Source organism: Bemisia tabaci, chromosome 10 (genome assembly GCF_918797505.1).
Source record: "Bemisia tabaci chromosome 10, PGI_BMITA_v3".
Classification (NCBI taxonomy): Eukaryota; Metazoa; Arthropoda; class Insecta; order Hemiptera; family Aleyrodidae; genus Bemisia; species Bemisia tabaci.
The window spans coordinates 7,461,163-7,486,239 of NC_092802.1; the positions used below are offsets into that span (position 1 = coordinate 7,461,163).

Consider the following 25,077-nt stretch of genomic DNA (forward strand, 5'->3'; position numbering starts at 1 on the left):
ATCTCTGAAGTTTTCGGATTGAGCATCTCAGCACTTTAGGTCCAGCTGCTGAGGTTTGGATCACACATCTGAGACTTCGGTTCTTACATCTGAAGTACTTCGGTTTTCACATCCGAAAACTTCGGTTCTCACATCTGAAGTACTTCGGTTCTCACATCTGAAGTACTTGGGTTCTCACATCTGAAGTACTTCAGATGTAAGAACTGAAGTTTCAGACGTGTGATCCGAACCTCGACAGCTAGACCTAAAGTGTTCAGATGCTCAATCCGAAAACTTCAGAGATCTGTATGACCTAAACTTCGAGTCCCACGCACGAGGTTTTTTTTTCCGTGCATGAGGTAACCAATGGAACCACTTTTAAAACCTCAAAGTTTTGTATGAACGGAGTTATGAGCGTTTAAGTTTCCAAATTTTGTCCGACCTCTCCTGTTGACTCGATCCACCGTGTTACGGCACCTAGGAACTCAAAAAGGGACCGTTCATGATTTATTCTACAGTATAGTTTGACTTAATTTTGCAATAAGGAGCTAAACAATGTCTAACTCATAGATAGTGACACATATTTTCATCGGAAAACTAATGGCACATACGTTGTTTCTAAAATACGCAAGAGATTGTAGTTCCTGATTGCAAAATGTGGCCCGATTGATAAAATTTGACGTTTCGGGGGGAGGGGGGGGGGGGGGCGCAGGCAGGAATCACTAAAAATTATCGTCCTTGGCTTCGGAAGAGAACTTAGAGACCGAAATAGGATTGTTCGTGGTTTATTCTATGATAAAACAACTGAAATTCGATGTAGAGGAGAGAAAGGCACTGTTTTGTCTTACACTGTCCTTGCAGTGTTAAATCATTTCGAAGATAATGACACAAATAAATAAATAAGCGTCTGAACGAGAGTGCAGGGCTCTTTTTATCTACGAACCGTAATCTACAATGTAGCAGCGCATTATTACGGAGTAATATGACTAATGATTTGTGGAGATTCATTAAAAATTAAAATCGAAAATTAGGAAAGCGGATGTAACTCATTGACTCAATGAGTGTGAGAGAGATATCATGACCTTATCTCTCTCTGACCCACAATGTCAATGAGCTGCATCCGTTCTCCTGCATTTTTATGAACAGTCCCAATAAATCATCACAATTTGGTGTCATACTACTCAGTAAAATTGCTGCCCCCCGTTCTGGATCAGTTTCTTAATTGAGAAGGGAGCAACTGAATGTTCAACCGTGGATTTTTAATGAAATTTTCGAACAGCCGCAAATAGAGTAAGTAGATAAAGAGAGTACGGACAAGTCGAAATATAAAGCTCTTGGGGCCAAAAAGGGTAGGCAACCTTTTAACACGAAAAACAATAAAAAAAATTGCCACTGCCAATCTTTAGGTTCCAATATCAAACCAAGATAGCCAATAGTGTTCATAGATGAGCGTTCTGCCGCAAAAATGAGCTAATGTATGCAACAATGAGGTCAAACACGCACTGGAAAAAAAAAAAAAAACACATTAGATCTAGAGCCCAGACTCATTGACAAGAAAAAATACTCTTGATTCAATCAGATTTAAGCTTAAATCAAGAACCAAGCCTCTTAATTTGAGCAGATTTCCTTTTGATTTAAGCTTAAATCTGATGAATCAAGAGACCTTTCCCTGTCAATGTTTTCAAGAGCCTGAACTCTAGATCCAATGTGTTTTTTTCCAGTGCGTGCTTTACGAACGACGAGTCATAACAATCGTAAAAATAAATAATCCTGAGTAAGTTTATTTCACAGGTAGCTGCCCTTTTGGGCCCTCGAAGCTCCATGACCTAACCTTAAAATTACCGTCGTGTCCGCACTCTCCCCACGAAGGCACTCGAGCCGCAACTCGGTGTTCGACTGTGTTTGCATCGATGCGTGCAATCCACGGCACACGACATAGATAGGCGACCTTGAGACATAGACAGAGGCCAAGGATGCTCAGACGCGAGCTCCAATAACAAATTTACTCGGTTCAAATTTCCTCTTCTCGAGAGAGCACTACTTGCAAAAAAAAATCAACACGCTGGGTAATCGATCAACTGGTCGAGGGAGTGTTCAGGACAACACGGATCTCACGTATCCGGTTGCATCTACCGCTCCAGAAATGAAGGTTCATATTTTTCAAAAATTTAATACCCTCCTGAAATATCACGAAATTTTTCGCTGAAAATTCCCATTTTTCCTACGTTTCTTTCGTTGCATGCAACTCGAGTCACGTGCAAAACGCTCAGTGAGCGAATTCAGGGTGTCTACTAAAATTTAATTTCGGATTAACCTGATATTTTCCTGATTTGCCCTGATATTTAAGACAAGATTTTCTGTCTTCTTGCACGAATAAATTGACAAATTCAAAGAATTGAATCAAATGTTAGAAAAATGCTTGAATACTCAGAATTCCCTGATATCTTCCCAACAACATCGAATTTTCTGATATTTTCCGGTTTTTTCTGATGGTAGACACCCTGGAAATGGTTATTCTGAAGGCTGGATGCTGTCATGATATCGATAGCGTCGAACGGATCAAGTAAGAATTTCTATTCGCTAACATATTGTATTCCCTAAAATGACCAGAGGCTTAGCCCCTCGATAAATCTACCCATTCCCAAGCTTTTTTCCAAGTTCCCAATCCACGGCTCAAAACATCACCACTCCCATCATTCATCAGCAAATGGGTGATAGCAAACTAATTCAGGAGGCTGCGTTGCGCTGCACTGATGATTGGGTCCAATTCGACCCGAAGCGAGTCTGCAGTTGCCTCCCTGGATGGTCAAAACTAGTGCTGAACCAAACAGAATATCTTTTAGAGAGAAAATTCATCTTTCCTATCACGAAAGAACGTAATAACATTTCAATGTTGCCACATTTTCCCTCGCATATTGCATTGTGGCGAGGAAAATCTTAGACATTTCTTACTGACAATTTCACTGATTATTCCTTATGCAAAAAGCTATACGATTTTGAATAAAAATTGCACACTGCACAGGTATATTGTGGTTTAATAAGTTTATTTTTTTAATCGATTTGGCAACCTTGGAACTGAGTTACGTTCCTTCGTACGGGACGCGACGAATTGGACTCGAATGAGCTTTTTCCCGCTGTCTTGAGATTTTCAGTTCACTGAATTGTAACGCGCGTTGGCTACATTTCCAACTTTCAGCCGAATTTCTCTATAATAATATATGCACTCAGGCCGTGTTTAAAAAACAGTGAGCAAATTTTTCATACAACTTTTAAACCTCTTGCACACTGTTTGCAGAAAATCGGTTGAAAGCTCAATATTCAGTTCTTTCATTATGAGTATCCGAAAACCCAATAATTTGGTCTTCTCAACTTCCTGTCTGAATGGATAATCGTAATTTTTTTAAAATTTTGTTAAACAGACATCCTCTTGCACATTCTTTTTTCAAGCATGGTCTTAGTTCACACGTTATTAAAGAGAAAATAGGCTAAAAGCTCAATATTCGGTTCTTTCAATATGAGAATCCGGAAACCCAATAATTTTGTCTCCCAACTTTCTGTCTGAACGGGTGATGGTTGCGGGGGTACGAGGGGTGGATGCTGACCTGATATCGGGCGCGTCGGGGTTGGAGTCGGGTGGAATCTTGGGCCGGATCCGGGTTCGAGTCGCCGTTAACCATGGGAGTCGTCCGGAGGGAGTCGGGTCTCACTGCACTGATACGGATACACATAACACGGAGGCCGGGCGGGGCGACACTGACGCACGACCGAAGGGCGCGGGCTCCAAGCGAGTACTGGAGAGCCCACCGCGCAGCGCCCGCCGGACCCGCCCCCACCCCCACCAACCCGACGCGCCCCCCGCCGCCCCCGACGCAACACGCCAGTTCCGGATCGCGCCGAGCCGCGCCGCGCCGCGACGCCAAGCTAGACGCTCCGAGCCGCGATGTCAGATCGGTGCGGATTTTTAGACGGAAACCACACGTAACATTGAACTTCTTCCATAAAGGGGGTAAAATGGACTTGATACCAACTTCAGCTGGAGCAGAAAGAGGAGGTCACGGAAAAAAAAAACCACATTCGATGTAGAGTCCAGACTCTTGAAAACATTGACAAGAAAAAGGACTCTTGATTCAATCAGATTTAAGCTTAAATCAAAAGGAAATCCGCTCAAGTTAAGAGGCTTGGTTCTTGATTTAAGCTTATTAGATCTGATTGACTCGAGAGTATTTTTTCTTGTCGATGTTTTTAAGAGTCTTGACTCTAGATCCAATGTGTTTTTTTTTTGTCCAGTGTTGATTCTGAAAGAAAATGGCTCAAAAATTAAGATAGGATGATGGAGGAAGTTGGAAATGCACTCCTGAATTCAGTCTACCTAAGGAATACGCAAGGAAAAAAAAGTTACGGGCTATACAGGCAAACTGTTCGTTCCGGGCTCAGAGGCCGAAAGCTCCGGGTGCTGGAGCCGTAGTTTCGATTGCTCTGGGTGCTGCGCTCGGAACTTTCAGCCTACGAGCCCGGTACGCGGACGGTAAGTCTATGTATCCCTCAAGTACGGCTTTCACGGCCGGAGTTTTTTTTGGCCGTGTGGAAAGCTTTAAAAAACGCATAATCCTTAGGCAAACTGTGAAGTTAGGAGTGTATTCAGGAGACTTTTCTGACGCGCTCGGGCGGTCGGAAAATTTTAGCCTGTCAGAAACCAAACCAATATCGAAATACGACGAAAAATTCGAAGATTGAGGTATGAGGAGCAATGGATCAGTTGAGTTGGTCACAGAATTGTGTCTAGATGCTTGATTCTTGTAGATTAGCTAAAAATATTGAGATCCGTCCAAACAGCAACTTTCTACGTTCAATAGTAATCGAGATATATCGCTAAAGCCCGATATATCCGATATAGCCTATAAAGCCGATGTATCGGGCCCTTTGAAAAGTTGGGTTTTCGACGTCATCCACCGCGGTAGTGACACCCTTGGTTTCTTCCACTTTACTTTCATCCACGTTTCGCGTAGACTAACCAGTGCTAATGTGTCTCCCGGATTGATAAATCCAAGGTGGAAGAAACCAAGGGTGTCACTACCGCGGTGGATTACGTCAAAAACCCAACTTTTCAAAGGGCGATATCTCGATTACTATTGAACGTATAAAGTTGCGGTTTGGACGGATCTTAATGTACATAACTCTCCTTTCGGTTCTAGTAGAAGTTTGCAACAGGCCCCTCATAAGAATTTTAAAAAATTTGTCCCGTTTCACTTGCGCTGATCTTTTTAGATGAGACGCATCTCGGAGCTCGAAGCTCCATCATCAGTTGGTAACCAACTCAGCTGAGTTGCTGTAATCGCCCGAGGATAAAAAAAAATTCGATGTTGAATTTCCACTTCCATTTTTGAGCGGATAAAAGTGCATTTTTAGGGCCTTGCTGTTCTCGAGGTCGAGGAAACCTTTTAAGTTGCACGATTTTCTCTTGGTACAACGAAGCATGGAGTGACATTTCAAAAACATTTTCGTGGCTAAGTATCTCTGGCATGACTTCAACTTTTACAAAACTAGTCGGAACTGGATTCGAAAAAACACGAGCACGTTCACACTCACGTATGAGGTAGAAACTGAAATTCGGCGAATTGAAAAAAAATCACACCTGAACAAGCACATTAGAAAAGGGACACGGTATCAATTTTTTCAACCCATACATAGAGCACTCATTAAAATCTACATCATCTTTGATGTCTCGTACCGCTGGGGTAAGATAAAAAATTACCCATTGCTTTCGTATTTTATATCTCTAATTTTTCAATACTACAGGGACAAACGTTGCAAAAAAGGAGATGTCATTGTCGAATTCAGCTTTCTCTATTATGAATGTTCTTGTTGGCTTTCGCTGCAATTTTGAGAGAGAAAAAAAATTGTCCGTTCAAAAGAATCAATGCTGTGGGCTGATTGTTGAAATTGATAGACAAATCAATAGACAAAGAAGACGAAGTATGGAACGATCTTAATAGTTGAAATGGTTGGTTCCTATAGACTAAGGAGAAAATGATGGACTAACAATAGGGTCCCTCGGATTTGCCGTTAGTTAGTCGATCATCAATCTCCTTTGTCTGTCGCAACTACCCGCTTACACCAATAGGATCCCTCCAAGTCATCTTTACCTGTCTTCTTTCTCTATAGCTTTGTCTATCAATTTCAAGAATCAGCCCGCTGAGCGAGTTTTTCTTGGTAAATGATCCGCAGTATTGACGTATACGCTAAGACCAAAATAATAGCGCATGACAAGCATTCAACTACATTTCTAACATAGCTGAAGATAAGATCTTTTCGAGAGCGCTTGATGTTTGAGCCACAAAACTTCCAACGAGGATAGATTCCAGGAAAAATTTCACTGAAAGCCTACATGAAACATGGTTTTAAGACTTGACACATACTTCACTATTGAAAAACTGTATTCTACTAAGGCGTCCACAGAGTAAGAAGTTGAGTCTGATGGAGCATTTTGTAGAAAACATTACTATATACCAGGATCTTTAGCACTACATCATAATGATACATGAAGGTAGTAACTCTAGCCTGGAAAAATCGATTCGACATCCATGAAATAATCAGATTACAGCCATTAACTATTTTTCGCCAAAATGGGTGGACTATGGTTTTTGTCGAGTGGGAAATGTAATTGTCAGTATAGATGACATCAGTTACTAACTTGTGAGTTACATTTGGTAAATTTTGGTTTATTCGACGTATTCTGTAAGAAAATTTGATGCGGAAGCAAATCTTGCGGTGTTTCGTTTCCTAACCTGTCAATGGAAGGACGATGGCCGTACCGTTCAATACTGTCGTGCTATGCTAAGGAAGAACGCCGTATGAACATTCGAGAGTTGCCAAATTTCCTTTGATAAAATGTTTATTTATGAGGAAAATTACCAATATTTTTCCTTGGAATTTTCAGGGACTTTAGATCAAAATACAAACAATATTATCTGAAAAATTGGAAGAAAAATATTCATAAGTTTACCAGGGAATTTGTGTTTTATCGAAGAAAATTTGGCGACGCCTGAGGGTTCATACGGCGTTTTTCCTTAGCACGGCAGAATATTATCTCAATTACATCAAGACGTAAATATTGATAAGCTTTACACGCGCAACTGATCTATTTCTCTTGGAATCTGTGACTGCTTCCATCAACGTGGAAATTAATTTCACGCACAAATTGCATTAGGTCTTTAAACCCAGAATAATGGGGAAATAGAAAATTTTCAAAATGTCGCCTGTTATCTAGTCATCAAGGTATGGCCCAAAATCCTTCAAGTTACTGAGGTCCTCTTTCAAATTTTCTGTGTAATTTTCATGCGGTTTTCCTCTCAATATGATTTTTCCAGTTTTGTCGGTAACTCCGAGCACTTTTATTCTGCTACGCTATGATTTACAACTGTGTTTTCTCAAGCTCATCCAGGTAAAACTATAGAAAACGAAGAGGATACCGATGTGGCTATTGCAAAGTTTTGCTGGAGGAAAGAGAAAAGTATGAAACGGAACATGTTTAGCAGAAAGGTACCAAGCCACATCAGCTATCACCAAATTTAACTGGGCAATTTAATTTTTTACAAGAAAACGTTTGTGCGTATTTTTGTGCAAACAGTAAATGTTTTCCATAGTACATAGCCAATACCTTTAAATTTTCAAAGGAATCCGCATAAAAGTTCTCTTGTTACATTTTAAATTTCCCAGTTAAGTTTGACAATGGCTGCTGTGGCTTGGTTCCTTTCTATTAAACGCGGTCCGATTAATTCGCGGAAAAAATCAGGAAATCTCGATTCCATCCAACATCAATTTGTAATTACATCACTTGAGAAACATCGCACATACAAAACTGTGCCAGATATTTGGGAGTTTTTTTCTACGGATACCGTTATACAGCAATGCTACCGATTCGGTGCGCCTGCAATTTTGCGAGTATGCGACCCGAGCTCCTCGGAGTCGAAATAGTGGTATGACCCAACACAACCTAAGCCGGTGCTCCTTCAATTTTGCTAGGTATGCGACCCCGCGCTCCTATGAGTCGAAACAGTGGTATGACCCAACACAACCTAAACTGATGCGCCTTCAATTTCCGTTTGATTCAAGCAAAAATCCGCAGCAAAAGAGTGTTTTCTCTTGACAATGTTTTGAAGAGCCTGGACTCTAAGCGACTTTTTTATCCAATGTGCTAAAACAGCATACCATTTTTTCCAGTGTGAATTTCAGAACTTCCCGATGCGACTCAAGCGATTTTCGAGTGATTTTCCAAAAACAACGTATCTCCTCTTTCAGCTAGGCCACTGGAAAAAAAGTTGCTTGAATCTAGAGTCCAGAGTCTTGAAAAGGTTGACGAGAAAAAATACTCTCGATTCAATCGGATTTTGGCTTAAATCGAGAACCAAGCCTCTTAATTTAAGCGCATTTCCTTTGGATTCAAGCAGAAATCTGATTGAATCGAGCGTATTTTTTCTTGTCATTGTTTTCAAGAGTCTGGACTCTAGATCCAGGCGATTTTTTTTTCCAGTGCGGCTGAAGTTCGCGACAAACACGTCACTCACATAAAATCCAGGAACCAAGCGCGAAAATACGCAAATTTCTACGCAGGTTGCGGGGTAAGGAATGAATTTCAGAACTTCCCGATGCGTTTTAAGTGATTTTCCAGTAATTTTCTAAAAAAAACAACGCATCTCCTCATTCAGCTGCGGTTGAAATTCGCGACAAACACGTCACACATAAAATCCAGGAACCAAGCGCGATGTAGCAGCGCCGCGTCTGGGGTTGATGCACTATTTAGTGGTCTCCAACCCTCCTCTCGCGCGGAAACCCTGGCATTCCCTCCCGGAAACCCGGCAACGCTGTGTCTGGGGTGGATGCACTCGCGTTGGGTTGGGAACACGGAAGCGAGCAGACAGGTCCCTGGTCCCTCACGCCGGATTCCAGCCACGGTAGCCAGATCGTGCTCAAAATTAAAGCTTTCCCCCTCGCACGCCCTGGAGCGAAAACAGGGTGATTTTTCTGTGCGATCTGGCAGCGTGGATCCCCTTCTGTCTGGTTCCCGCGTCGTCTGGGCCTACCCCTCATCCCTGGGGCCGGGGCCCGTGCGAGGGCTTCCATGGCGGCATTCTGGACCCACCACCGCACCACCGCCGCCGCTCTCCCGAAAGCTGCGGGAAGGGCGGCTCTCGGATGGATTTCCCGACGTTCGTTGCCAAGTCGGGCTCGGCGAATACCTGTCCCTTGGGTTTTGACATTCGCGCTGTTTCAGGCTCACTGACTTTCTTACTGTTAAAGAAAGAGGACGGGGAAAGAGGTGTTGTGGATGCTGAGTCCGGACTATTAAAAATTTGACAAGAAAAAATACTCTTGCTTCCATCGGATTTTCGCCTAGATCAAAAGGAAATGCGCTTAAATTAAGAGGCCTGGCTCTCAATTCAATTAAAAATCCGATTAAATCGACAGAATTTTTCTTATCAAATTTTTTAAGAGTCTGGACTCGGTGTGGTTCACATTTTGCAAACAGGAACCAGCGCGATTACAGTGTTAAGGAAATGTTGCTCCTACATGGTTATATAAAAAATCGCCCATCAAATAGTTGTTGCTTCCCACCAAAAATTGTTAACTTTAAAGGAAAATAATTGTTTAAATTTTGATACTGTACATGTCATGCATTGAGTATTTTTTTTGGAGGGAAGAAGAAATTGCATGATTTTAAAAAAACTAATCGCGCTGGTTCTATTTTGCTAAACTCGATCTACATGGCGTCAATTTCTTGAAACCCCCGACATTTAATATACAGGAAAATAACTGCGATTATTCGTGGTTTTGGAGTAACTTAATACGAAAAATAATTTTGAACACTTTTTGAAGGATGATTATTATCCATTAACATGACGCAGGCGTAAAGTTGCCTATTGACTTTCTACGGCCTCGTGATTTTACGCTCATGCACTGAGGTATAAGAAGAGTTTATTGTGTTGATCTTTTTCGGGTTTAATTTCTACAAACGATGTCCTACTGTGCTCTAAGTATGATAACTTTAAAATTTTTCCTATTTTCACGAAATTTTTGAACATTTTCGTTCGCCTCATATTTTTTCATCAAAATTCTGTCGATACAACGGAACTTATGATGATAGTATTTTCAGCACAACAACAGCGACGATGATGATGACGAAACGAATCGAAATTTTTTCTTGGTCTTTACTTTCGTTCAATCGTTAAAAAAGAGAAAAAAAAAGGGGGGGGGCTGTCACTTAAAACAAAGAATTTAAAGCATACCGCTTTAGATACGCCGCGTTCCTTTTCGCAAACGTGATTTTGTAGAATTTTAAAACTCTAAAACTACGATATTTTAGAGCTTATAAGATACGTATTTCGAAATGTTATTTTGAAAGTATTCGAGGAAATAACAAATCAACTCGCGGAGTAGAAGAAACATCGAGAAAAACAGGATTCACGGTACGTCTGCTTAGAGAATGCCCAAATCAGACACGTTCGAAAGAATTTCGACATTGAGGACGGATCCTTGAAATTACATTTTTCCACGGTCAACCGATTTATATCCGGATGAAGCCATTAACATAAGACTGACCATTGACGTCACAAACCAAAAAGCGGCTACGTTCAATCCGTCCGTTTGACCGCTTTCGGCGATGGACATGATCGGATTCGGTGTGCAAGTTTTGGATGCGACAATTCGTGCTCTGGGGTGAGCCGGGAGGTATCACGTCCAGTTGAAGGCGAATTGAGTTGGACGCGCTCGTGTTGTGTCGACGAACGAGAGCAGCGTGCAACGATGAAAATCGGTCGATCTTGAAATCTGACGGACATCAATCAAAATTTGAGGGTTTTTTTGCGAAAACTTTCCCTTGAGGCGGACTTTAATCATGTATAGATTAATCCGAGAATTTGAACTTGGTTTTAAAAAGAAAATAAACTTTTATGATTATCACTTGCAAAACTTGGGAAGTCCAAAAAATTTATATCCTCATAAATGCACAAGTTCAAGTTCAGCGAACATTGTACTGCAAAATGTCAAAAGGTAGTATTGTACATGGCTACACTCCACACACCAATCTTGTATGTTGGGAACACTATTTTTCTTCCGTTTAAATGTATTTAAAACAATCGATTCTTGGTACCGCAGCTTACCTTAAGTAAAATCGATTGTTTTAAAACCATTTGAATGGAGGAAGAAGAGTGTTCGAACTTTTGAGAAACGCCACTGTCTAAAATTACATTCCTACAACGTCGAAAGGTGACGCAACACCGAGCCTCTTTCAGGAAGAATGTTAATTCGATCTCCGGTCCAACGAACGACTTTTGAATCGCGTTCACTTTCGCTGCTGAACCCGCCACAAGACTGCGTGGTTAAGGATAAACGTCGTGCAAACATTCGAATTTTGCCAAGTTCCCACTCAAAAAATATGTTTTTTGAGGAATTTTTTGTGAATATTTTTCGATAAAATTCTCAGATATTTGAGATCGCACTAAACAATATTCTCTGAAAAATTGTAAGAAAACTACACTGGAAAAAAAAAAAACATATCGGATCTAGAGTCCAAACTCTTAAAAACATCGACAAGAAAAAGTACTCTTGATTCAATCAGAATCTACCTTAAATCAAGAACCAAGCCTCTTAATTTAAACGGATTTCGTTTTGATTCGAGCAAAAATCCGATTGAATCATGAGTACTTTTTCTTGTCAATGTTTTCAAGAGTCTGGACTCTAGATCCAAAGTTTTTTTTTCCAGTGTATGGACAAATTTGTGGAAGAATGCTTGATTTATTAAGGGGACTTTGGCACTGTCGGAGGGCTGTTAGGGCGTTTTTCCTCAGCGCAAAAGTGCGCGGATAGGAATCCAAGATTAACGAGTCCGGGGAGTCTTGAACGGCGGGGAGACCCCAAGTTCTCGGAAATCCACCGGAGACTGGCTCCAAAAGAATCAGAAAGAAAAGAAAAAACCAGTAACCTCTTTAAATCTCTGTGGTCGGTCATCGTTTCGCGTCTCTCTCTGCGTCTAGAAGCTCCGCTCCACCCTCGCGAGCAATAACGCTGCTTAACAGGGTTGCCACCGACTCTAGAGAATGAAATTCCCTGATATTTCCCTGGCAATTGAAAACATGCTAAATGGTCAAAAAGACATTATTAGAAATAGTTTTTGGGCAAAAGTTGTTTGAATCGTCAAACCCATTCCAGAAAACAAATAAAAGTGCTTACCAATTTTTCCCTGAAATTTTCAGGTTTTCCCTGACTTTTTCAAATTCCCTGATATTTTCCGATTTTCCCTGACTGAGGCAACCGCAACCCTAGCTGAAGCATCCGAATATTGCCAAATTCCTAAATGTTTTTTTTTCTAGTTTTTTTTTTTTTTTTGCATTTTGGGAAATCCTGATTTATCATGATTTTTGACTGCTGAACTCTGATTTCATAATTTTTCCAAATCCTGATTTTTTGCGGAGAAAACTTTAAATTTCTGCATAGGCGTAAGCGACAGCATAAAAAAATCCGATCGGACAGCCGACTTTTCTCAAATCCTGATTCTACGACCGATGTTTCCTCAAATCCTGATGAAATCGGCATTAAATCCTGATTGCCCTCAAATCCTGATAGAATCGGCAAAATTAGAAAAATCCAGATGCTAGACACCCTGTCGGGTTAAATCTGTATGTGCGCAATTTAACCTTACGGGCAACTTCTTTGTCGTTTGTTTCCATGCACAGATACGTGCTTTTACGAATAAGCCAGACAAAGTATGGTTCCTTATTCCTAGGTGTAGTTCAAATATTGAAGCCATAACTTCTTTTTCGCCTTCGCTTCGCAATGCAGACGACGCCGTTTTCGCACCTGACTTTGGCCGGAATCGGGTCAGCCGGCGTCGTTCGGAACGGCGAAAAAACCCCCTAAAATCGGAGCCGACTCATCCACCCGCCGGGGGGGGGGGAGAAGGGGGGGGAGTGTCGTCATTAGGCGCCGGAACTGGGTCACCGGAGCCCGCCCCCGAAAAAAATGACTGGCGGATCCGAGTTGCATTTCGACGGCGTAATTAATGGTGGCCGACAATGCGCCCGTGCTCAGGACAAAAGGCCGCATGAGCTTTCAGACGTTGTCAAATTTCCCCCGCTTAAGCATCAATATTTGAGGAGAGCAGAGCGTCTACTAAAACAGGCTAGCCAAAAATCAGTAGTTTTACAGTATTTTTTCAGTAGATTTCCTAGAAATTCAGTACCTCCTTAATAGAAAAATTCCGCACTTTTTCAGTACCTCCATGTCTTTGGTACCTCCATTTAACGAAATGTAAACAATTTCTAAAATTTGAATTTCTCGCTTAAATTGCAACAAAAATAACAAGAAAAATTTAAAAAATTCCGGACCTTCTTGCGGTATTTCCGCACTTTTCCAGTACTTCTGGACCGTCCTTCAGTCCAAAATCAATACTATTTCCGGACTTTCTGGAAATTTCGGACTTGTTGACACCCTGGAAAAGCTATGTATATTTCTACTTGAACTTTTCACGCACTTCAGACCGAACCGCGAAAGAATAGCTACGTTTATGCGAGGCTCGAAACCGGGGTTTCACGAAACCCGAGTTTGTAATGCAAGTTTCCTCCGTCGGGTTTATGCGGGCGCTGTAACCCGACTTTCGCGGGAAATCAAACTTTCCGATTTTGGCGCTGTTTATGCGCATATTTTCGATTGAACTTGAATTTCATGTTGGCGCTGTTGGCGCCGATTTTCATCGTATTTTTTCGCTATATTTGTCGCTACAAGTCGGGCTTGCAGGACGGCAGGAGGAGAGAGCCCCGAGGCGGCTGATCGGCCAATCAGAGCTGATTGGAGATTTTCCCCTACTTTCCCAGTGAGCCATTTCAGACTTCAGCTCGCGTCGCCTCACTTACGTCGATTACGCCGAGAACGTCGCCGCGCTTCCGTGATTCTCTCTTCTGCTGCTGCCTTGCTGCCTTGCTGCCTTTCTTTTGGAAATTGCTGCTTTTGCTGCTATTCTTACCGCTTCTCATCACTCTTGGTAAAACAAGCTCGCTTATTTAGTAGTAGACGACTATTTTCCTGCTTTAGTTATGATGGTATGAATGAGAGTGTGCTTGTGTCGCCCAACCGCACCCTTGCCCTTAGCTACCGCTCCCTTTTTCCTGATATGACCGCACTTTTGATCCTTTACGCCCCCGCTTGAGAGCTGTTACCATGCTAGGCTAGATTTCTAGCTTACGCGAGTGAGATGGCGCCAGGTTTCGCCCGTGACGTCGAGAGCATGCCGCTTCAGCGCCGCATGGCTGTACCAGACTGAGGACTTCGGTGAGTGCTTAGAGTGCATATTTTTCATATTTTTATAGTGCATTTTCTCTCTGTCATGTAGATTTATCCCCATTTTCTCTCTTTATGGACTGGCCGCTTTGAGTTCGACGGGTTCCATCCATGCGCTATCTATGATAGGCTCGGAACTCGTCGTTCCGAGGTTGCCAGATCGCTTCGCCCTACTCTTCTTTCCTCTGTCCTATTTCTCTCTCTATTCTATTTGCTCCCCTAGCTATTGGAGACCGCAACAAATGGTCCTTCGAGCCGGAGTTAATTAATCAAGCTCTTTGGCTTACGCTTTTTTTTTACAGTCCACAGTGATACAATGCTTACCCTCGCCGCTGAATTTCATTATTGCTCTTCTTGCTTAACAAATTAACGAAAAAGTAGCTCGTTCTTTTCGACCTCCGCTCTTTCTCTTTTCTCGTGAATCCCTCGCAAAAGCCATGGCCGGGGGTGACAGACCCACCGAGCCTACCGCACACTTACTCTCAGAGTACTTCTATACTGCACCTGCTCAAACTATTTAGAAATATGCTTCACTTCTTATCTCTTCTCTTTTCAGTGCTATATCTGCCTTTTTGTTCTCTTTTGCCTTTTTTGGATTCTACATGACCAGAGATAGCACGCCTCTTGCACTCTAAGCCCCTCGCCGAATAAACCTCCATCTTGTGAAACTCAACGCTTCCATAGTAAATTATCTATAAGTACCAAGAACCTTATGTTCACGACCATGCAACAGTTTTTCCAAGTTCTCTCGACTTAGCGCCGATTCCTGGTGCCAACCACTCGCGTATCTTTTCGCTATTTTTTGATAAGTATCAAAGCTAAATATTTTTTCTTGCCTTTTTTTTTCTGCTCATTTATCTGCTAGTAAATTTTGCATCAGTGTAAGACTGTAGTAAAAAGTTAGTGCATTGCTTAGAATTAGTTACAGTGCTAACAATCTCGCTTCGAATTAAGATTACATATCTGAGACAATATTTTTCCGCTTTTCTCTATTTTTTCTCACGATGTAAAATTGCAATTCATGCAAAACTGCAGCTTCTGACTTTGTTCTCAATGCTTTTAGTAGAATGCTTTAAAGTAGATTTTGGCTTAGTTGATTGCTTCTTGCTGACATATTTTCGTAGTGTTACAGTGTCTAGTGCTTTTGAGTTTTTTTGTGCGTAGCGCTTCTCTTTTTGCATTTTTTTTTATATTGTTGGCACGAGCTTGAATTCGCTCTTTTTTCTATCCGCTTAAGTCACCGCGTTTAGTTGTTCGATCTTTTTTCTATCCAATTAAGTCACCGCGTTCAGTTAATCAAGAAAATTCAAAATGGCAGACGCCGACGAACTCACGCGTCAAAAGGAGTTCCTTGAACAAAAACGCGCGCGAATTTACAATTGCGTCGAAAAAATCCAGACTGCTTCAGCGGATGTAACACTCGCTAATTGTCACATGTACGCTGACACTCGCGAACGCGTCAAAAAATTACAAGAAGATTTTGATGCATGCCAAGACGAAATTCTAGAATTGAATACGCGTTTAAGTGAGGATAGTCAAATCCCGACGGTCAAAATGCAGGACAAGTTTGACGATTTGGTTGATTGCGCTTTAAGCAATTTTTTGCGTTACATGAAAGCTCCTGTCTCAGAACCTGGCGGAGCTCCTGCCGCCCCGCCCCCCGCTCAGTCCGTCGCTACCACATTAGAGCATGTACGTTTAGGTCCGCTCAAAGTTCCGACTTTTGACGGTACGGTAGATAAATGGCCAACATTTTACAATTTGTATAACGCTGCGGTTCATAATTCTACTAGTTCAAATGTTGTAAAATTTCAACGGCTTTTGTCCTTCTTAACAGGGGAGCCGCTTTCCATGATCGGAACCATGGACATTACCGATGAAAATTATAAGGTTGCTTATGATATGTTAAAAGATCGCTATCAGCGTGAAAAGCATTGCATTTTAAGGCATTATCATGGTTTGTTAGAACTACCTATGGTAAGCAACGACACCCAGATGTCTCAGTTACTCGCTAAATTGCGTGAACATATTCATGGCCTCACTGCGCTTAAGCATAAAACCGAGTCTTACGGAAATTTTTTGGTTGCAGTAATTCTACTAAAATTTAACAATTTTTATCGGAGACGCCTAGATGACGCGCGCGATCACCCTACAACGTACCCAACGCTTTCTGAAATCATTAGTTTTATTAAGGCTGAATGCACGCTTGTTGGTGATTCAGACTTACCCTCAACCGCGAATGTAAAACGCTCATCGTACTCGAGTCGCAATTTTTTGTCGCATACTGCATCTAAAAATCGGAGTTCTTATGAGCAGATAGCGCAACGTCGCGGGTATCAGCCCACGCGGCGAGTCTCAGCCGCGGACACCGGGCCGAACTTTGGACCGTCACACGCCGACGCTCCTGCAAGTTCGTCGTCTTCGCCGACCAAATACTCCAATAACAAGTGTAAATGGTGTAACGCGAATGATCACGTGATCTACGGATGCGATACTTATCTACAGCTTGATACCCACGATCGCGCTGAAGGCGTAAAAAGAAAGGTCTCTGCTACAACTGCTTATCACCGCATTTTGTGTCTGCCTGCCGTTCGCCTAGAAATTGTTCGGTATGCAATGGTCGCCACCATTCTTCGTTACATTTTGAGGAAAACAAGCTCGCGCCCGCGACGCTCGTCAACGCGGCGACCTCCCGCCCCCCGCTTGTTCCACCTCCGCATCCAGAAGCTCTTACAGCGCACATCCCGATCTCTCATGATAACGCGGTTCCATCCGCGCACCTCGCTGATGACGTCACTCAGGAAGCTACTCAAATAAACCCGCTATCAGACGGTGCCGTTTTGTCTGCGGCCCTCGCGTCGAATTCCACACCTGCTCCCGCCTATAGTATTCTTCCCACAGCGCGTGTTATTTTGCGCAGCGCAGAGGGTTATAAAATCCCGGTTAGGTTGATTTTTGACTCAGGCGCTATGAGCTCGTTTCTGACGCGTAGGGTGGCTCAACTTCTTCATTTAAAGCCCAATCACGGCGCCCCAGATGTTACTGGAATCGCCGAATCACCCGTGTCTGTTGATGGAGTAGTTACCGTTGACATTCTAGATTCAAAAGAAAATCTCGCTTTTGCAAATGCGCGCCTTATAGTAGTAAACCGCTTAACAGGAAAAATTCCTCCTGTTTCTATTCCGCACGAAATCCGCGAAATCTTCACTTCGTATGATTTAGCAGACCCGCTGTTTACAGAAAGCGATTATTGCGACTGTTTACTAGGAGCAGATATTTTTCCATTTTTGCTTACTGGTCTTAGGGTCGCGCCGACTCAAGACGGTCCTATCGGTTTAGGGACCACGCTAGGCTTAACTGTCATGGGTCCTGTGCCCAGTTCTGAACCCAATAGAGAAACCGCACTTAAACGTTCATCGCTAGCTCTTCTTACTCATACGCTCGATAAGATTTCGCAAAAAATCGAAGATTTTTGGTCCATTGAGCAAGTGACAGCGTCTAAACCCGCTTTAACTCCTGATGAAGAGGAGGCGGAAAATTTATATGTGCAAACCACTGTGCAACAGGAAAACGGTAGATATAAAGTTAGACTGCCGTTTAGAAAAAACCATCCCCCCTTGGGACAATCGCGTTTTCAGGCCGAAAACCGCTTCGCGTCGCTAGAAAGAAGGTTCGCAAAGGATGAAAAATTTCATTCGCTTTACAAGGATTTCATGAAAAATTACAAAGAAAGTAATTTTATGTCTGTCACAAAACCGCCCCCTAGTTATCAGCAACATTTTTACTTGCCACATACTGGGGTTTTGAAAAATTCTAGTACCTCGCCGCTTCGTGTAGTAATGGATGCGTCTGCCCCTACGAGTAATGGTGTGAGTCTTAATTCCATTTTATTGCCCGGGCCAAAACTGCAAAATGATATACGTGACATATTAATTTATTACCGATGCCACCCTGTGGTGTTCTCTGCTGACATTCGTCAAATGTTTTTACAAATTGATCTACACGAAGATGATAGATTTTTTCAGTCCATTCTTTGGCGTGAATCTGTAAATGACCCGCTTTTAGTGTATCTATTGAATACCGTCACCTTTGGTCTCGCCCCATCGCCCTTCCTCGCTATCAGAACCTTACGAAAACACGCGCAAGATCACGGTGAAAAGTACCCTGAAGCTGCTAAAATATTATTGAACAGCACATTTGTTGATGACATTTTAGGAGGAGCAGAAACGGAAGAAGACGCTCGTGAAATTATACTCGCTCTCATAGCGCTTCTCGCGCTCGGCGATTTCCACCCTCGGAAGTGGACTTCAAGCCACCCTAGTATTTTAGAAGGTTTTCACGCAAGCGAGTTAGAAATCCCATGTTTGGACGACCCAAATAACCCCCGCTTCTCAATTTTAGGAATGCTCTGGTTGGCAGTAAAAGACGCTTTCACCTTCAATACCGAATTTTCTGCGCCTGCAAAAACCAAACGCGGCATTTTATCCGCTATCGCTACGCTATTCGACCCTTTGGGCCTTATAGCCCCCGTAGTCTTAAAATGCAAGGCATTCATGCAGGAATTATGGCGCTCTCATTACGATTGGGATGAAACTCTGCCATCTGAAATTGTAGAAAAGTGGTCGAGATTCCAAAGGTCGATGCCCGCGCTTAAAGAACTTATAATTCCGCGCTTATTACACCGCAAAGGCTCTTCTCACTTTCAAATTCATGGGTTCTGTGATAGCTCAGAAATTGGTTACTCAGCTGCACTGTACCTCCGCTCCGCTCTTGAAAATGAAACCGCGCATGTATCGATTATTATCGCTAAAACTCGAGTTGCACCCCTCAAAAAGGTCAAGTTACCTCGATTGGAGCTTTGCGCCGCGACTTTATTAGCCGAGTTACTCAACGCATATTTACCGCAGTTAGAAACTTATTATAAGATAGAAAAGGTTTTTTGCTGGTCAGACTCAACTACTGTATTATCCTGGATCCGCCTTCCAACATATCGCTTACAAACTTTCGTTGCCAATCGTGTTACCATAATACAATCGCTCCGTTCCGATGTTGTTTGGAGACACGTTCGCTCAGAGGACAATTGTGCCGACCCAGCGTCCAGAGGTTTAACCCCTGACGAACTGCTCAATTGTAAACTTTGGTGGAAAGGCCCCCAATGGCTATCTGAGGATCCGACAAATTGGCCGGTATCACTAGTAGAGGTACCTGTAGAGAGTCTCCCAGACATAAAAACACCTATTTCCGCCCTTACCGCTTCAACTCCGCAATTTTCGCTACCAAAATTCTCGTCATGGGATAAAGGTGTGAAAATTCTCGCTTGGATAGCGCGATTCATTAATCGAACGCGTGTCTTAGCAAGTCTCAAATCGAAACGGCCCCGCTCCCCCGCACCGAAGCACGTGAAAAAGGGGTTAAAATTCCCGCCATTAAGCTCAGCAGAGTTGATAAGGGCAGAGTTATGGTTAATTCGCCGTATTCAGACAGAGTCATTTTCAGACGAAATTGCAAAAATTAATAAAAAACAGCAGTGCAAACCATGCATTCAAAAATTGACTCCATACATAGATAATAACAAGCTCCTCCGCGTTGGAGGACGGCTTGATAACTCAGATTTGGCTCTTGATTCCCGCCACCCTTATCTTCTCACCGCTAAGCACCCATTAGTGCGACTCTTAGCTGAAAAATATCATAAAGATTCCCTACACGCTGGACCGCGCTTACTTCAAGCTACTCTTGCTCGCAGTTTTTGGATTTTATCCGCGCGAAATTTGGTTAGATCTGTTGTACACCGTTGTGTTGCCTGCTTTAGAGCAAGGCCCACTAATAAAATTCCTATGATGGCACCGCTACCTAAGTACCGCGTGCAACCTACCCCAGTTTTCTTGCACACGGGAGCTGACTTGCTTGGCCCCATTAAAGTAAAGATTCATCAACTGCGATCCGCACGAGTAGTCTCAGTCTACGTGTGCGTATTTGTGTGCATGAGCACAAAAGCAGTGCACTTAGAGGTTGTTCACGATTTGTCTACACCGGATTTCGTAGCCGCTCTACACCGCTTTGCTTCCCGCCGGGGAAACCCGGAAAAGTTTTTTACGGATTTAGGATCTAATTTCGTGGGCGCCGCTAACTTCTATAAGAGCCTGCAAAATGATGAAACAAATAAAGAATTCCGCGAATTTATTCAAAAAAACAAAATTAACTTCATGTTTGGATGCCCTCATGCACCACACATGAACGGCATATGGGAAAGCTGCGTGAAATCTTTTAAAACTCATCTCCGCCGCACCATCGGAGACAAGGTTCTATACTTAGAGGAACTGAATACCCTTTGTTGTAGAATCGAAGCCATGTTAAATTCGCGACCGCTAACCGCCCTCTCCGCTGACCCAAATGATTTGCAACCCCTCACACCAGGCCATTTTTTAATAGGAAGACCGCTAAACTCGCTACCGGTATACTCTTTTGATGACGCAGATATTCCGCGTTTACGGCGTTGGCATTTAGTTGAAGGAATGTTCCAACAAATTTGGAGACGTTGGCAAAATGAATATATTCACTCGCTACTCCCCCGCGGAAAATGGACCCAAGACTCTCCAAATTTAAAAGTAGACACTCTAGTCCTCATTCAAGAACCAAACCAACCCCCGCTTTCTTGGAAATTAGGGCGTATCGCCAAAGTTCACCCCGGTGCAGACGGCCGCGTGAGGGTTGCAACCGTACGCACAGCCACAAGTGAATATATGCGTCCTGTACATAAATTATATCCGCTACCGCTTGAGGAATAATTTTTTTTTTTAATTAATTTCTTTCTTCGAGCTTTCAGTTTCCGCGCGCAACGAAAGTCCCGCCCAACCGCTATTTTAATTTATTTCATTATATTTTATATGTTCTACTCTATTCTCAAAAAAAGACGCTCGCACAAAGGAATTCAAACGTAATACTAGACAGACACGCACTCCCAAAATTTATATTTTACATGATTAGCTCGACGCTAAACAAACTCGACGTACGCTTTCAGAAATGTCGGATTCAGGTTCCTCTTCGAGCGCCGAGACAGTAATTTCACTGTACGCACCGGCGACCGACTCGCTCGAGCGCCGGTTCCCGCTAGAACCCGCTCCGGAGGGCTGGCACTGGCATACCGGACCAGGCAATTGCCTCCCCCGCCTCATCAAGAACTATCACCTGCAGACGTTCGCGGAGGACACCACCCCGGCGCCGCAAGAGAGCTCTCCCGCCGCTTCTGGACTCGCTAACCACCCCGCTACATCTTCCGCCGCTCCTTTCCTACCTGTTTCTCCCACTTATCAACCCGCCCCCCGCTTCAACCATCCAACCGCTTCAACCGCTACCTATCGCCCAGGCCAGCCACCGGCCGCAACCGCCTGCAATTTTTGTGGCGACAGGTCGCACATTTCACACCGGTGCCCGGAGCTATCTTCCTGCACCCCCGAGGGCCGCTACGAGAGGGTGATTGCGGCAGGGAGGTGTGTAAACTGTTTCGGGTCTCACCGCCTGCCGGCTTGCAAGTCTCCGCGGGTGTGCCAGTCTTGTGGAGGGCGGCACCACTCATTACTTCATGGATTCTTCGAGAAACCGAAAACGCTCCCTCCACAGGACGGGCACGCTCCCGCGGAGGTCTTCCAACGGCTGGCGGAGAGAGCCACAGCCGAAAAAGCTCAGGAAATGAAGAGACGCGAAGAGCTGATTGCCACCTGTCGCGAAGCCATGACCGCTCTTGAGGCGGCCCAGGTGGAGCTGGAGAGGCTGCGCAAGCAGCGGGACCACGAGGTCCTCCAGTTCCGCCGCTGGCGGACGGAGCAGAGCGCCTTAAAGGACGAGCTGCTCCGCGAGCGAGCGGCCCTGGCGGAAGACATCACTCAACTGAAAGCAGCAAGGGCCCAGCTGTTTGCGCCGCCCCCCCAGCCCACTTGGGTGCCCCCCCAGCCTAGCTTGCCGCCCCCCGCTCTCCCTCAAGTGGAATGCACCTGCGAGGTGTGCAGGGTTGCTGCGAGGCACCGTGTGGGGATCCCATACTGAAACATTTCCAAAATCTTAATTCACCGCTAAAATACCGCTAAGAAATCGCTAAAAGTTACGTATTATTTTATTTCTTATTTCTTTTTTTTTACCCTTTTTATATCGCTCTGCCCGCTATTTTCACTATTTTTAATCAAATTTTAAACTTATCGCTATTCCGCTAACCACTCCCACCGCCCCCAACCCCCCTCTTTCCTTGCTTCTTGCACCGCAAACCACCGCTTCTGCAACCGCAAGTGAGTTTATTTATCAGCCACTAGCAAATAGTTTAGTTTTAGTATTAGTTTGTAAGTACCTCGCATTTTTCATTTTGACGCCTCGCTGAGGCGCCAAGGCCGGGGGTGTTTGTTGGCGCCGATTTTCATCGTATTTTTTCGCTATATTTGTCGCTACAAGTCGGGCTTGCAGGACGGCAGGAGGAGAGAGCCCCGAGGCGGCTGATCGGCCAATCAGAGCTGATTGGAGATTTTCCCCTACTTTCCCAGTGAGCCATTTCAGACTTCAGCTCGCGTCGCCTCACTTACGTCGATTACGCCGAGAACGTCGCCGCGCTTCCGTGATTCTCTCTTCTGCTGCTGCCTTGCTGCCTTGCTGCCTTTCTTTTGGAAATTGCTGCTTTTGCTGCTATTCTTACCGCTTCTCATCACTCTTGGTAAAACAAGCTCGCTTATTTAGTAGTAGACGACTATTTTCCTGCTTTAGTTATGATGGTATGAATGAGAGTGTGCTTGTGTCGCCCAACCGCACCCTTGCCCTTAGCTACCGCTCCCTTTTTCCTGATATGACCGCACTTTTGATCCTTTACGCCCCCGCTTGAGAGCTGTTACCATGCTAGGCTAGATTTCTAGCTTACGCGAGTGAGATGGCGCCAGGTTTCGCCCGTGACGTCGAGAGCATGCCGCTTCAGCGCCGCATGGCTGTACCAGACTGAGGACTTCGGTGAGTGCTTAGAGTGCATATTTTTCATATTTTTATAGTGCATTTTCTCTCTGTCATGTAGATTTATCCCCATTTCTCTCTTTATGGACTGGCCGCTTTGAGTTCGACGGGTTCCATCCATGCGCTATCTATGATAGGCTCGGAACTCGTCGTTCCGAGGTTGCCAGATCGCTTCGCCCTACTCTTCTTTCCTCTGTCCTATTTCTCTCTCTATTCTATTTGCTCCCCTAGCTATTGGAGATCGCAACAGGCGCCATTTTCACAAGCTATACTTCATTTTTCCACTATGAATTGATTCAATAAATTATTAGGTATTACTCTTTTATCCTGTGTATGTTCAATTGTTCCACAATATATAAGCGGAGGCTTCATCTTCACTAGAAAAGCCTTTACTGACTTTCTGAGCAACAGTTGGAAAAATGACAGTGGATTTTTAATCATTTTACGTTCATATTTAAAAATTGAATGAATACCTAAGTAATCTCAACAACCCTTCAAATCATGCTCGAGCTTATATTCTGAGTTCAGAAAAGTAATAATAATAATAAAAATAATATATTTATTAATGCAATAGTCTCATGAAATTCATACAAATTTATGAGCTTAACACTCGTCAAATAATATAATGGAACAAAATTTAACATCAAATAAATGTAACAAAAATTTTAACAAACAAATAAAAAACAGTAAATGAAGAACGAAGACTTAAGACTTAGGGGACTACATTCAGGCAATTTAGGGATTGGGGAGATTTGCGTCGAGATATTCTTTTAACTCGTAAAAAGGGTTTTCTATGAAGTAATTTTTTATGTTTTAAGTTGCCATAGGTAATTTTAGTGATGTTAAAAATAATTGTAGCAGGCACAGAAATTCATCATATTGTTTATTGAGCTTCTAATGATCTTACAATAGGTAGATATAGGCATTGAAAGTGTAGGAGTGCTAATCCAGTAAAGCACCGCACCTTCACTCCATGGTGTCGTAAAGATTGTATGTCTGCCATTATTGTAGTGAAACAAATAAAGAATCGGGATATACTTATGGGAATTCCTCCTTCAAGATATGATCAAAATAAGCAGATATTGATAGGTCAACAATGTATCGCTGAAGCAGAAGCGTCTAAATCCTCTTGAGGCAACGGACGGTGACAATCTCAACAAACTGGTGACGCTTCACAAATTCTGAATTTCGACATTCCCAGAGACACGCGCTGAAATCCTGTTTCTCACCCCTCTTTCCGACTGCTCTCCGAGTCCATGAGCAAGACAGGAAGAAAATAGGCAAGCTACCTACCACTGTTTGCCTACCTATGTGTGTTTTTCTTAAACTTGATTTTCAAAGGTGACTCATGTAAAGAGCAACTGACAAACAAGATTTCAGAACCTGCCATTGCATTTCACTAACCTAAGACACAAACCCAACCTTACCATTGATATTCTTTTGCTTACACTGTATATTATTCTCCCATTGAGATTCGATATGAGCTCAATTCAAAAATGCTTTTGAATTTAATTATTCGGGTAGATTGGAATATGGGGCTTTCAGTCTACCTGTAAAGCGCATTTACTAACATTCACTGCTGTCACAAGATATTTTTGCACAGGCAGAGCCACTTTCCACAATAGATGGATCTCTAACGCCAAGGCTCAATTATGACTAGTGATTCAACGACCAAAAATTGTTACACGCCTCAATAATAACCTTATTCTTATCTCAAATTGAAAATCTTGGATCACAGAGCACTCACCGAAGAATCTCCTTCCTTCTGCATCAGTATGAGAAGAGTGACGA

At 43.2% G+C, this 25,077-nt stretch overlaps 2 protein-coding genes across 4 annotated transcripts in view; one reads left to right on the forward strand and one right to left on the reverse strand.

The window, feature by feature from the left end:
* Positions 1 to 25,077, reverse strand: part of PRL-1 (protein-tyrosine phosphatase 4A family member PRL-1) — a 148,357-nt gene that overhangs the window by 58,367 nt on the left and 64,913 nt on the right. The window contains exon 1 of one of the 3 annotated variants that reach the window (XM_019040510.2): positions 3,582 to 3,776. The exons of the other annotated variants lie outside the window; for them this stretch is intronic. The gene's annotated coding sequence lies outside the window, so the exon portion shown is untranslated. Of the gene's footprint in view, positions 1 to 3,581; positions 3,777 to 25,077 lie in introns of those variants that run through there. 3 annotated transcript variants of the gene reach the window in all.
* On the forward strand, positions 13,708 to 23,534 carry LOC140225583 (uncharacterized). Its single transcript, XM_072304892.1, has 2 exons — positions 13,708 to 14,011; positions 21,326 to 23,534. Exon 2 carries the CDS (start codon positions 21,328 to 21,330, stop codon positions 22,345 to 22,347), a length of 1,020 nt encoding a protein of 339 aa, XP_072160993.1. The 5' UTR covers positions 13,708 to 14,011; positions 21,326 to 21,327; the 3' UTR covers positions 22,348 to 23,534.

Coding starts and splice junctions, on each gene's coding strand:
- LOC140225583 (XM_072304892.1), top strand. CDS start 21,328: ATGTCGGATTCAGGTTCCTCTTCGAGCGCCGAGACAGTAATTTCACTG.